Here is a 13,583-nt window from a genome sequence, read left to right as displayed (position 1 = left end):
CCTATAGCAGCATAACTATAGAGATAGCTCAGGATAACCTGAGCCACTCTAACTATAAGCTTTATCAAAAAGGAAATTTTTAAGCCTAGCTTTAAAAGTAGACAGGGTGTCTGCCTCACGGACTAAAACTGGTAGTTGGTTCCACAGGAGAGGAGCCTGATAATTAAAAGATCTTTTGTGATCAGCACAGGAGAAGCTGTTTTGACAGTTTCACTGAAAGCTACAGGGGGAGCAGCTAATAGCTGTTCTACCAACAGATTCCTTCGTTCAGCTTTCTGTCTCGTCCAGAGTGACCGCAGGTCTAATACTACATTCACACCTAATGAAAAAAAGTTTTTCATTTTTTATGCTTGTCCACATAAAGGTCAGACGGGCCTTAAGGGCATCTTTGATGCTCCTGCAGCTCGTCCAGTAAAGTGTGTCCAGACGTGTCTGCTGCTCCTGTGTTCAATGGCAGAGAGCGGCTTTGCTATATTTGCTGTGATAAGCTGGCAAAAAGTAGTTTTAATATGTTTTTTCAAGTGAAAAATTCCACCTTAAAACATTGTCTGCTCAGTCACTTCATCAAGATTATGATCCTGCCTTAAAATATTATTTTGCTGCTCAGACCCCACATACCCCTGAGAGGCTCAGGGTGCCTCAGGCCAGGTCACCTCCTGGGGGGTGGGGTTTCCAGTACGTTTTTCGTGGTAGAAACTGCAGGCACCAGAATAATAAGAGCGGACATATTTTGCCAGCAGGTTTCGACATTAGTTCATTTAGGCGTTAATAAACTGTTTCAGAGGAGTGATCATGGCAATCTGGATCAGCAGTGGTGTGTCTGTCTCTCTGCCAGCTCCCAGATCAGCTTCTCTGATTGGTTGTTTCGGCGCATCGAGCAGCAAAAGTTAAATTTTTCCAGCTACAACTAGTAGAACTCTAGAAAGGAGCTTGTAGAAAAATACATTAACTAATGGCCCAACATTCTCCTGAAGAACCTTATGGTAGAAAGTAGAATGTTTCATTATGTTGTCCAGGTCTAGCAGCATTAAAGCAGCCCCAGACCATGAACCACCACCACCATGTATGGCTCTCTGTAAGGCTTTTTCTGAAATACTGTTTTGTTTTAAGCAACCGCAAAAAATGTAGGTCATTTTTTTTTTCTTAAAATAAGTTTTTTTTTCTTGAATTAAGCTGGTAAAGGTGACACTTTGCCAATGGGATAAGACAATTTACATTTAAAATAAGAAAAAAAAATGTTTTTTCTTATTTCAAATTCATAATATCTAATTTTCTTATTTTAAGTTTAAAAATGCTCTTTCCATTGGTAGATTATCTCGTTTACCTACTAAAATTAAGGTTTAATACACCTACACTGCAAAAAAACGATCTAGAAATATGTAAAAAATTCTTAAATTAATTGTATTTATCCTTATTCTAAGTAGGTAAATGAGATAGTTTGCCAATGGAATGAGTATTTTTACTCTTAAAATAAGATAATTAGAGAATATGCACTTGAAATAAGACAATGCAATTGTGTTTTCTTATTTTAAGTGTAAATTGTCTTGATCCATTGGCAAAATGTCTTTTACCTCCTCAATTCAAGAACAAATGCACTTATTTTAAGAAAAAATTACTTATCTAGATTTCAATTTTTTCCAGTGTATATTAAGACATTTGTACATTTCTATCTCTGCTTCTGTCTCCTTGAACCCCAGTCGGCCTCAGCAGATGGCCGCTCACACTGAGCCTGGTTCTGCTCTTCCTGTTTAAGGGGAAATTTTCCTCTCCACTGTCTCCACAAGCATGCTTAGTGTGAGGGATTGCCTTTGAGTCAATGAGTCAATGCAATCAACTGGTTTTCCTTAGATAGAAAACTTTGAATCACTTTGACTGGATGATCTAGTGAACTGGAAAGTGCCTTGAGATGACATGTGATCTGAATTTGCGCTATAGAAAGAAGCTGAATTGAATTGAAAGCTGAGAAATGTCCACCAGTATTCTGTTTCTCAGAAAAAATGTATCAGTTTGGTCTGTAAGTGGACAACGGATGTCAGTTATGTCATTGTGACAGTTTTTTGTCTTGTATAATTTTCTGAGGTCCTACTTTTTCATATCGTTTAGCCTATTTCAGGTTAGTTAAAGTCACAATCAGGCTCGGGTGAGGAACTCAGAAGAAAAAAAAAATATGGTTAATCACAGCAGATTTCTGACTTTCCAGATGGTTTAGATGTTTTTACATATTGAATCATCAGCTTATCTTTGGTTGATATTGATTGAATAACAGAAGAAAATGGTGAGGAAGCAAGTAGTTTTGTATGTCATTGCTGTGCAAAATAAAGTGCTGAAACTCAATGCTATTATTCATGCATCACGGCGTTGCTGGTGCACAAGCATGCAGGACAGGCAGGGAGACGAAAGCAAAATACTCCCCCTCCCTCTGGTCTAAACATGCTTACCATGCTCAGGCCTCATCATTCCTGCACTAAAAGCAGCTTTTTAGCCAGCGCAGACCATTGCAAAGTCCTGACATTTCTCCTCCTGATGATAGTGATGGGACACAGGCATAGAGACACACCATATAGAGCAGAGTGAGTCTGGGCTCAGCTGAATACACGCATAATGAGACCAAACTGAAGCTCTGGGATTTTATCCTTCCACGTGTGAAAGGTGCAGATGTTATTCAGGATGGAAACGATGAGGATGGATGAACTAAACAATGAGAAATTAATTTACAGAAAGGATACAATGAACAAAATGTTTATAACAGATTTGTTTGTACAGTTTCAAACACTTATATGGATCAATAAAAAAGCATGAAACATAAATTAATCCATTAAAACAAAATAAAGATTGAGGTGTCTCAAAACGGACATTTTTTTCAAAGCTAATGAGATAAATAAATAAATAACTGATTAACCGGTGTTCTGTCAGATGAGCATACCCAGTCAGACCAGCATACCCATAATCAATATACGTTTATCCCTTTAGGTTTGCATGAAAAATAAACTTTAAATCACCTAAACAGGTGTGTATCCCTTCAGTCATGTACAAGAAATCAATTTAATGACTTACTTTTTGGTGTTTTTGAAGCATATGGCTATCTAACCATACATTATTTTTTTGTACATAACTAAAGGGATAAAAGCAAATCTGACGTCTTGCGCATGCTATTGATTATAGGTATGCTGGTCTGACGGGGTATGCTCATCTGACAGAACACCGGCTTACATTCACACCCCTGAACTGTGTCTGACCTTCCATCAGAAAGTCCATTTTTCCAGTTCTTTTTAACACAGATCAGATGGTAACAGTTTTCAAATCTTGCCACAGAATCTTGTGTGTCTGTGTGCCACATAGCAGCTACCTGATATCAGAGTACTGACGCTTTGGACTGAAACCACACCTACAGGTGCAGATACTGCTGAAAACGAGACATTCTCTACTAGTTCTATGTACACAGCAAAAAATGTTCATCTAAGTAAGACAATTTTTCTTAAAATAAAAGCATTTTTTCTTAAATTAAGCAGGTAAGTGAGACTCTTTGCCAGTGGAATAAGACAATTTACATTTGAAATAATAAAACAAATTGTATTGACTTATTACATGTCTATACACTGGCAAAACGATCCAGAAATAAGTAAAAATTTCTTACATTAAGTGTATTTACCCTTAATTTGAGTAGGTAAATGAGAGTTACCAATGGAATGAGTATTTTTACTCTTAAAATAAGATCATTAGTTAAAATGCACTTTTTTTTTTTTTTAAGTGTACATTGTCTTGTTCCATTGGCAAAATGTCTCTTTTACCTCCTCAATCCAAGAACAAATGCACTTATTTTAAGAAAAAAATGACTTATCTAGATTTTGTTTTTTTTTCCAGTGTAATATCTGGTTATTATTTAAGTGTAAAAATTCTCATTTCATTGGCGGATCATCTTATATACCTTCTCAAATTAAGATTGAATAGACTTATTTTAAGAAAGTTCTACTTAATTTTAGATAGTTTATGCAGTGTATCTTTTCATATCCACACTGCAAAAAATATCAAGATGTGTTTACCCTTAATTCTAGTAGGTAAATAAGACGATTTGCTAATAGCATTAGCTGTTTTATTCTTAAGATATTTAGATAATATGCACTTGACAATGGAATTGTATTTTCTTATTCTAAATATAAATTGTCTTGTTCCATTAGCAAAGTGTCCCACTTACCTCCTCAGATAAAGAAAAAATTACGGATTTATATTAATTTTTTTGCAGTGCATCACCAGCAACAAGAGCAATATTGAAAAAGACGAGGAGGACTGGTGAAAATTCTTCCCCTCTTGCACTGCCTGAGCTTTCTGATTATATTTATAGTCAAAGCAAACATTGAGGCATCAAACACATAATACAACCATTACACAAAGTGATAATGGCAAACAGGGATTTCTGTGCATTCATTAAAAGACAAAAAGAGCCTTTCTATTTAGGCCTCATTAAAGGAGAAGTCCAGTCAGCAAAGGAATAATCAATGGATCATTATTTATACCTAAAACTAATTAGTTTGTGATGATTTAATGAATTTAGCGGTAATCAGTAAAAAAAAATTAAAACAATAATCTTCGTTTGTGATCACTGAGTCTGGGAGCGGCCATTTTTGCCCAAATATAGTAACAACTCACTTCTGCCATCTTCCGGCAGTGACGTCACGGTGCGGTAAGCCTAGCGCCATTCTCCCCGCTTTACAAGCAGAATCAATAGGAACTACTAGACACATCTGCAATCAACAACAATTATTGAAGATTTCCAGAGGACTTCACCATTGAAATTCACCAGAGCTATAGTGANGGATTAGCCAGCAGGTGGGTCCGGATCCAGACCCTGGTCTGCTAATCCGTGACCTCTGGTATAAAGCCTTGAACTCAACGCTATTTCTGACATTTTGAATTGAAAAAAACTTCCTGAATGGGAAAAGAAACGTCTTCAAACTTGGTCCAGTGGATTGCTTTTTTACTTTTTTGAAGCAAAAACCACATCAACTCTGTAGCAGACTTTATGCTATAGGAGCTGCTGATCAGGGAACTAATTATTGTGTTTCTGAGGTATCAGAAGCTTAAAACAAGAAAAATAGGCAGAAATGTATGCTTGGAATTGGCAGAAATTATGTTTTTATTTTCTTCCACACACCCATCCAATAAAATAGAATCCTTTTACAAATATGTCACCATGTAAAGGAAAATGGTATTGATTTTTTTTTATCAAGAATCCCTCCCACAGCAACGAAAGAGTCAACCAAATAATGTCTACATGTTCTGTTAGTTTTAGAGGGTAAATATTAATATTTAATATGTGTATGTTTGTTTTGTTTATTTACAGGAGGTGCAGCTGACTGGCTTTAAACCATCAGGTACACTTTTATATATTTTTTCAGCTTAGATTTTTCAGAAATAAAAAAAAAACACTAAGAGGAATAGTTCAAAATCAACTCTTCATTAGTTAAAACCATATTTTCTTAGGTTTTTTCTTCATTTGTAAATATTCACCTCGCTGTAGTTCACTGGTGCTTCAAAGTCAATGGATCTTAATCATTGAAGACACTGACTTTGCCCTGACTTTCACCTGTTTTCATTTATTTAGATTATTTATTGCTATCTATGTATTCAATGTACCTCATTTCACACATGGGACCACACATTTTGGTGATTGGTAGATCAGTTAGTAAATTAAAATACATTTTGAAAAGGGTGATTTCTTGTTGACACAAGTCCAAGTTAGTTATGATAGCATTTTCTATTTAAGAAAGCAATGCAGCCAGGATTTATGATAATATTTATCATGATGATGAACATTCATCGGTGACTAAATGACTAAATAAATCCTAAAAAAAAAAAAAAGAAAGCTTTAAAAGAAAGAAGACCTTACCTTGTTGCTGAAAATCTATTGTTGCATTTATAAGAATATTGAGTCTGAGGGTTTGAAGGAAAAGTCTGGTCAGCAAGGAATGATCAATAGATCATTATCTATACCTAAAACTAATACGTTCACTGTGATTTAATGAATTTAGTGTTAATCAGTAAGATAATAATTTTCATTGTGATCACTGAGTCTGGGAGCGGCTATTTTTGCCCAAATATAGTAACCCCTCCCTCCTGCCATCTTCCAGCAGTGACCTCACGGTGCGGTAAGCCTAGCGCCATTCTCCCCGCTTTACAAGCAAAATCAATGGTAACTACTAGACACATCTGCAATCAACAACAATTATTGAAGATTTCCAGAGGACTTCACCATTGAAATTCACCAGAGCTATAGTGAAACTGACAATGCCTGACAATGCAACTGCCATGCCCACGTGCATGGCAGATTAGATCTTGCCTTTCACGTGGGCATGGCAAAATTCCACGTGCATGGGATCTTGCCATGCACGTGGGATCTTACCCAATACATCGGGTAATAGTGAAAAAAAAAAAGAGTTATCTCACCTTTCCGATTTCTGATCCTCCACGGACGGGTTCGTTGTTGGATGTTTCAACTGCTTCAACTTGAAGAGGGAGGATTTGCCGTCGAACTTCTTGCCAGAGAAAAAACACATAATATGTAGCCAACATTTGGAAGAAGAATGTTTTCAAGATGACTTGGATAATAGCGCGTTGTGACAAACACCAGATACAGCACTGGGACTTGATCAACAGCTGATACCGCACCGTGACGTCACAAACCAGTAGGTGGCAGTAGAGTTCTTTGATAAACATGGATGCCTCCAGTAAAGCACATTCAAATGAAAATTACTCTAAATTAAAAACACCTGTCATTTATTGAACAGTGTGTAATTATTTTATATTAATTTCAGAAGTTTGAATTCTGAATGTGACCGGACTTCTCCTTTAAGAATCAGAGGCACTTTACCCCACCCAGCATGATCAGCGTAGCAGCATTCTGGATGTAGCACAGACGGGTCAAACTTTGCAAGAACACAGGCAAGCAGAGAGAGACTGTTCTGGGACTACAGGAGGCAACAGGGCCTCCGGCAGGCAGGGCTACGGTTCTGGATTGATTCAGGAGGAGGGGAGAGTCAGAGGAGGATGCCTGCAAGTCAAACACAAGATGGAGGGATGCTCCTACCACGTTCATCTCGTTTTTATGATTTAGACGGGGCGGCTCGATGTCCGCGTCACTAGTCTGGGCCGACTCATTGGGGGGCAGAAAGCCTCGTCTGTCGATCAAGCTTTAAAGGCAGAAAGAAAATAAACTCTGGTTAACAACATACACCCCTTTGAAGCAAAGTGCCCCTATAGTGTGCTTCCTTTATAGGGACACTGGTGGAGCTGCACATGGAGAACAGTTAACATCAGAGCTTTAGGTCAGTGAGGTTATTGGCTGATCTACCACAGCATCAAAATCACACTTACACAAGAAAATGCCGCTTCGAGAGGAGAAAATCACTCTCCTCGGGCGCCAGTTTTTAACCTCTTTTGGAGTTAGCATGAGATCACATTTAAAATATTTGGTGTTTAACTCCAAGGTTGTTATTTAAAGCTACAGTGTGTAATTTTCAGCGACATCTAACGTCCAGACTGCAGACCGCAGCAACATGAACATCTCCCCCCCCACCGCTTCTGCCCCCCAACATTACGGCGAGCGTTACGGGACAAAATTTCTTCCACGACGTCCGCATCACCTACCTTCTCAAGTGATGAGGTTTGTTTACATAGATAATTTTACAGATAGTATTTCATTAGTCTGTGTAGGGTATAGATTTCAGTACCGTCTCAGTTCATCTCTCTCAACTTGCCGTAGTTACTTTCGAGCGTAATGGGCGATCTCGCAATCGCTAGTTTGTTGGCTCTGCGCTGCCGTAGCGCAAAGATGTCTGCCTCCATGGCTGCGAGACCCGCTCCTATGTAATTATAAATAACAAATTCTAAGGCAACGCAAATATTAAGGTTAAGAGGCTGAGCTCGTAGATGATGATAAATAACATAGTTATGTATAATATATTACATTTCTGACTGTATATCCCTGTAAATATTACACACTGTAGCTTTAACCTTTTCTATATACAGCAGAACATTTATCTTGATGTCAGATGAACTGCCTGACTCAACACTGGTGGGGTTGTTGTCTACAAAGGAGCAAATAGCAAAGCACAAAAAGCTTAAATGTAGTTTCAAACATGTTGGTAGTTTGCAAAGCTTAAAATAAAATGAGGGTATAAGAAAAATAATAATGTTTTATCGATCCTTAAGGCTTTAGAGACTAACCTGGGTGGCATAGGTGCACAGAGAACCGAACAACAGTTGATAAAGATGTTTTTCTGACTGTAGGGGTTGGTTACACCATCTCCACTCTTCCCTGACCAGGAGCCTTTGATCTGAAAAATACATTTCATGTTTGCAAAGTGGCATTTAATTGTGAGCAATTATTATAGTTGTCATTACATAATAAAAAAAAAAACACTCACACCCTAACATCTTACATGTCTTAAGAGTTTCTATTAGGGATGGTAATAAAAAAAAAAAAAGATTTAAAATAAACTCACATATTCATGATAATTTTCTTAACCATCCTGCTGCCAAAAACTATATATTTGTTCTAAGGATATGAGGCTTCAATGGTTTTTCAGATTTTATAATTATATTATTTGCACAAACTTTCATGGTTGAACTTTAAAAGCAAATATTCTACCAACTATGTTTCTCTTGGAGAACAAATAGGTTTAATTTACATTAACCTTAAACATGAAGGAAGGAAGGAAGGAAGGAAGGAAGGAAGGAAGGAAGGAAGGAAGGAAGGAAGGAAGGAAGGAAGGAAGGAAGGAAGGAAGGAAGGAAGGAAGGAAGGAAGGAAATGTTAAAGAAATGAAGTAGAGAAGAAAAAAGCAATCAAAGAAAAACATTTTATGTTATTTAATTATTAATATTTTCTTTTATCAAATTTCCATTCCATCACAGACCAGCTTTAAATTGGTACATTATATTTTTAGGTTTGTGAAACAATATTGGACCATGCAAAACACAGATCCACCTTCACAGCCTCAGAAGGGCAAGATTTATGCATAAAAAGTAAACCTGTACATGAAATTATGTTTTGTTTTTATAAAGTGTTTTTATAATGTTTTTTGTTGTTGACATTTATATACATATACTGGTGTGATAACTTACTATACGTTTGATTGGTTTCTGGCACCGTCGTGTATTGAGTACTTACATCTTCATTGGTGGTCAGATTGGAAGCGACAAGGTAGGTATGGAAGCCCGAGAGGCCCAAGATGGACCAGACTGAGAAGAAACATATAGCCAGCTCTACTGCAGTAAAGAAAGGGGTCAAGGAAAGCCTCAGTAAAGGTTTAACTTATATTAATGTGAGTTTTTTTTTTCTTTGGTACAATGCCAAGTATGAAAACTAAATGACTTATTGAAATAGTAATGGTTTTATTTGTAATTTGCTTTTGAGACAATTAATATTGTTATAATCTATATGATCTAGAAACAGCATTAACGTTGGTTTACTTTCTAACAGATGAAATTAGCAAACATCAAAATTCCTCTAAATTGTGAGACCATTTTCCAACTGTTGTTTGTCATTTACAATCACTTAAACCATTGTATTCTTTTTGAACCTGCACCAAAACAAAAGCTTAGATTTGCCTCAATATGAAGCACAGTGAAAATGAAACATAGATATCAAGGATATCTGCCAGGACTCTCCTGAAGGGCAAACACCAGGCCTTTACCTCCCTGGGCCCCTAGAAAAAAAAAAACAAAAGAAGAGTTTTTTTTATATTATAACCTTAAGGGGAATCAAAAAGATTTGATTAGGACCAGTTAAGAGACCAGTTATAATAAGCAAAACTCTCAAGTTAATTCAAGGATCCAAAGTATGTTCATAGACCAGGTGAGTGTTTGACTGAATGTTTGATTTTCTCCCGACCTTACGATTCCTGATCTGGAGGTGGTCTTGAGAGGCTGATCGCCCCTCTTTACTCCCTGAACAGTACACAATACATGACGCAGGATCGGGCTGAAAGTCGGCCTGATAGAAAAATTCTCGCACGACTGGAAAATCAGCCCGAAAAGGGCCAAAAATCTTACAGTGTATGCCCGACTTTAATCACAAATTCAAGTTTGGCACGTTTATCCCCAAGATATACAACAGGGCGTAAGTGCAAATCAGCAGCAAGATTACAAACAGCAACCCAACTAAGCAGAATGCTAAAACAATGTTGCGTACTTAAAGCCAGATGTGTGGTCACACAGCCAAAGATGAATGCAGTCAGGAAGGACAGCGAAACAATGAAAGTGTAGAAAAAACGGTAGTTGCGTTTCCCGACACAGTTCCCCACCCAGGGGCAATGATGGTCAAACCGCTCTGCAAGATAAAGACATTTTAAAACAAAGTATTAGAACTTCTCTGTTCTAGCCACAGTATTAAAGAATACTGTTTCAGCATAGAAGGTATGGGACTGTGAATCCTCTTCCATTATTGATGACAGCTAAATGTCACAAAGTGTGAGTCTCCACAGCTCACCCACACAGTTGTCGCACAGGCTGCAGTGGGATGTGCGAGGAGGCCGGAACATCTTGCAGGTAAAGCAGTACTTGAGCTTGATCACCTGCTGGTTGATGAGGACCTCCTTGGTGCGCGGTGGAGGCCGATAGCTGGTGTTCCCAGTGTCATCTACACAGAGGCATAGGAAAACACATTATAGATTTAACATTTGTGCCCTAAAAGCCCAACCCTATCCTTCCTTTCAGACGTCTTTCTGGAAATCTACCGATAAGTAAACTATGGGTTGGAGTTCTTGCTCCATGTCACCAAACAGCATCTGATCTGACCGGTTAAACTGATCTGTTATACAATAATATGACAGTATCTAATGTCTCAGCTTTTTTTTCTCAAATTTTCCATCACTTGACCTCTTTGAATTGCTATACTTCAGTAAGTCAATTGTTTTGTGTTTATGTGTTTTATAACTTTAACATCTGATGATTTTAAGATTTGTATTGAGTGAGGAATACATAAGAGATGTAGTCATTTTAAAGGCTCTACAGTAAAGTATACAGACATGATGAAGACACCAGACGTGGGCAAACTATGCCTCCATGGTCGGCGGTCAAAAATCTTGGTAATTTCCTTTTTCCCTGCAATACCCTCATTTCCCCAATAGATAGCACACTAGTCAAGACAATTGTCTATTTCCGCCCTTCAGTAAAAATGTGCGGACACTGAGTGCCAAGTGTTTTTAAAAAAGTGGACGGTAAAATATCTTTTTACTGAAGTCCGATCAACAGCTGTATGTCTGATACGCCAAGAAACGGTTGCAGTTTTCAAAGAGTTCAATATCAGCCGTCACTTTGCCTCCAAGCACGCTTACTACGCTAGCAAGCAGTCAACATAAGAACAGGTGGCTACTGCTCAGAGGTTGGCAGCTAATTTACAGAAGTTTTTTCACCAACAAACTGGGATTCAAGAGTCAAGTACCCAGGAGAGATTTTGAAAGAATGCATGGTAGAGACAGCTTGTGTCCAAAAGGTAAAGTTTGAAAATATCAGCTTATCACGTAGGGCATTGACTTGCCATGTGGAACTGATTGACAAACATATACTCAGCGAGTTAAACAAAAAGGTGCAGTCCTTTAATTTATATTCACTAGCACTGAATGAAAGCAACAACATGAAAGAGGGATAAATAAAAGTTTTGAGATAACAGAGGAGCTTTTGAGCATGGAACTGCTGAAGGGGAAAACGCAGGACAATACGAGGAGAGGACTTAAATGAACAGGTGTTTGTTCATTGGAGTAAACTTGCCAGAGTCACCACTGATGGATTGCCAAATTTAACTGGAAAAAACGTTGAGCTGCTTAAAAGAAACCAAATTAAAGTGAAAGAAGGAAAGACCTGAGCAGCATCATTCATCCAGAATCTCTGTGTAGGTCTGTATTGTAGCTTAATCATGTCGTGGATCCAGTTCTAAAACATAACCTATATGAGCAAGGGGACTTAATCACCCTCAGTTCATTACGTTCGTAGAGGAAACCAATGCAGATGACCAGGACTTACTTTACCACTTTTTTTTTTTTTTTTTAACAGTGTCCTGTCTGGCAATGTGACAATAAGAATAATTGTCTTGATGCCAAAAAGGGCCCAGCAGAACTAGCTCTCACAAGCGGAGCAGTACAGCTATCAGCAAAGTGTTCCGCCTGATTTATGCTTATAAATAGCTTTATTATAATTCATGCAGGGAGAATTATGGATTATATGGACACTGCAATGTAAGTAGAACAGGAAAGGAAAAACAAGAAAAAGGAGAAAATATGAAAGAAAGAGGAGATAAAGGGGAGATAACGATAAAACATCTTCAGTCTGCTTCATCACCTGCAAAGAGAGATGTAAAAAGAACAGCACAACCAACAGATACAGTATAAGAGATACAATAAGTAACACCTTGATACTATCGCTGAAGTATAAGTAGTATTTTTTAATCTGACATGAATACTGTGGTAGCTGAAGATATGAATGTTGGCTTTCTGTATGGAAGTGAATCTCTAAGTACGTGGAACCAAGCACCTGTAGTTGTTTGTCAGAGTGCACTTGTGCATGTAAAGTTTATCCAAAGGAAAAAAGCTCAATAGTGGTAGTGAAGAGCCAAAGACCCGCCCCCACAGAGCGCCGAGGAGAGTGCCGGGGGACCCAAAGCCCCAGACATCCAAAGTGATTGCCAGAGCAAAGGTGTCCAAGAGGGGCCAACCCAGGAAAAAGGCCCCTATAACTACGTATATGATGTTTATGGAGCCAAAAAACTAACGAGAGCTAGCATCCTTATTAGTCATTACACTAGTGGTGATATGTAGAGCTCCCCCTTGAGGTTTGGTGGGGGATAGTTCAGTATATATTAGCGCCTTACAGCCCAGTATGTACGTTTTGAGTTTTCTAAATGCAGTGAGGTGCACTCTATAGTCAGAAAATACGGAAATAGGAATTGGGAAGCCTGTTAATGTTATGCACTGTAGGAAGTAAAGGGGTATGATTAAAAAAGTTTCACTTCTTCATACTGACATAAGCATTACGTTATATATAAAAAATATTTTGCTATTATTGTATATATTCTATCATTAATTCTATCATTATTATTTATATTGTATTGTTATGTTTGCATGTTTTAAATTTGTATATTTTAAGTTATTTATTTATTCAACTATCATGGATCTCTGTTAATTCAATGGTTAATACTCTCCTTGCCCAACCTGTCGGGTGAAATGAAAGGTCGATTTATTGATAGGATTTCAAAAAGTTTTCCTAAAAGAAAAACGTTAAAATGTTTAGATAGATGGATTGGTCATCCAGCTCTGCTTTTCACCATCTGCCTGCTGTGTTCCTGGGTCTTTTTTTCACTAACATTCTCCATCAAACACCTGAGCCCGCGGCAGAACATCTGGATCTTAACACATGCAAACAGCATTTACTGATCAAATGGTGTATTTTTAATTTGTACACAGATTTTTTTTTTTTAAGGGATCATAGAACGATTCCATAGGGTTTTTGATGCTGGTCCTTAAAGGAATAGTACACCCAAAACATGATTAGCCTTCATTTTCTATTTACCCCCATGCTGAACAACACTCTGG

The 13,583-nt window shown here is 37.7% G+C and overlaps 1 protein-coding gene across 5 annotated transcripts in view; it reads right to left on the bottom strand.

The window, feature by feature from the left end:
• Positions 1-1,879: 1,879 nt before the first annotated feature.
• The window catches only part of LOC107101260 (palmitoyltransferase ZDHHC18-like), a 22,280-nt gene continuing 10,576 nt past the window's right edge, over positions 1,880-13,583 (bottom strand). The window contains exons 3-9 of one of the 5 annotated variants that reach the window (XM_015400113.1): positions 10,487-10,636; positions 10,190-10,327; positions 9,644-9,704; positions 9,167-9,269; positions 8,221-8,330; positions 7,082-7,184; positions 1,880-2,691 (exon numbers count right to left, since the gene is read on the bottom strand). In XM_015400113.1, coding sequence (XP_015255599.1) covers positions 2,659-2,691; positions 7,082-7,184; positions 8,221-8,330; positions 9,167-9,269; positions 9,644-9,704; positions 10,190-10,327; positions 10,487-10,636 — 698 coding nt within the window. In that variant the 3' untranslated portion in view covers positions 1,880-2,658. Of the gene's footprint in view, positions 2,692-6,836; positions 7,185-8,220; positions 8,331-9,166; positions 9,270-9,643; positions 9,705-10,189; positions 10,328-10,486; positions 10,637-13,583 lie in introns of those variants that run through there. The other 4 variants (XM_015400111.1, XM_015400112.1, XM_015400109.1 and 1 more) reach the window with 4 other exon arrangements.

Source organism: Cyprinodon variegatus, unplaced genomic scaffold (genome assembly GCF_000732505.1).
Source record: "Cyprinodon variegatus isolate N-32 unplaced genomic scaffold, C_variegatus-1.0 Scaffold1071, whole genome shotgun sequence".
NCBI lineage: Eukaryota > Metazoa > Chordata > Actinopteri > Cyprinodontiformes > Cyprinodontidae > Cyprinodon > Cyprinodon variegatus.
This window is presented reverse-complemented; position numbering and strand designations above follow the sequence as displayed.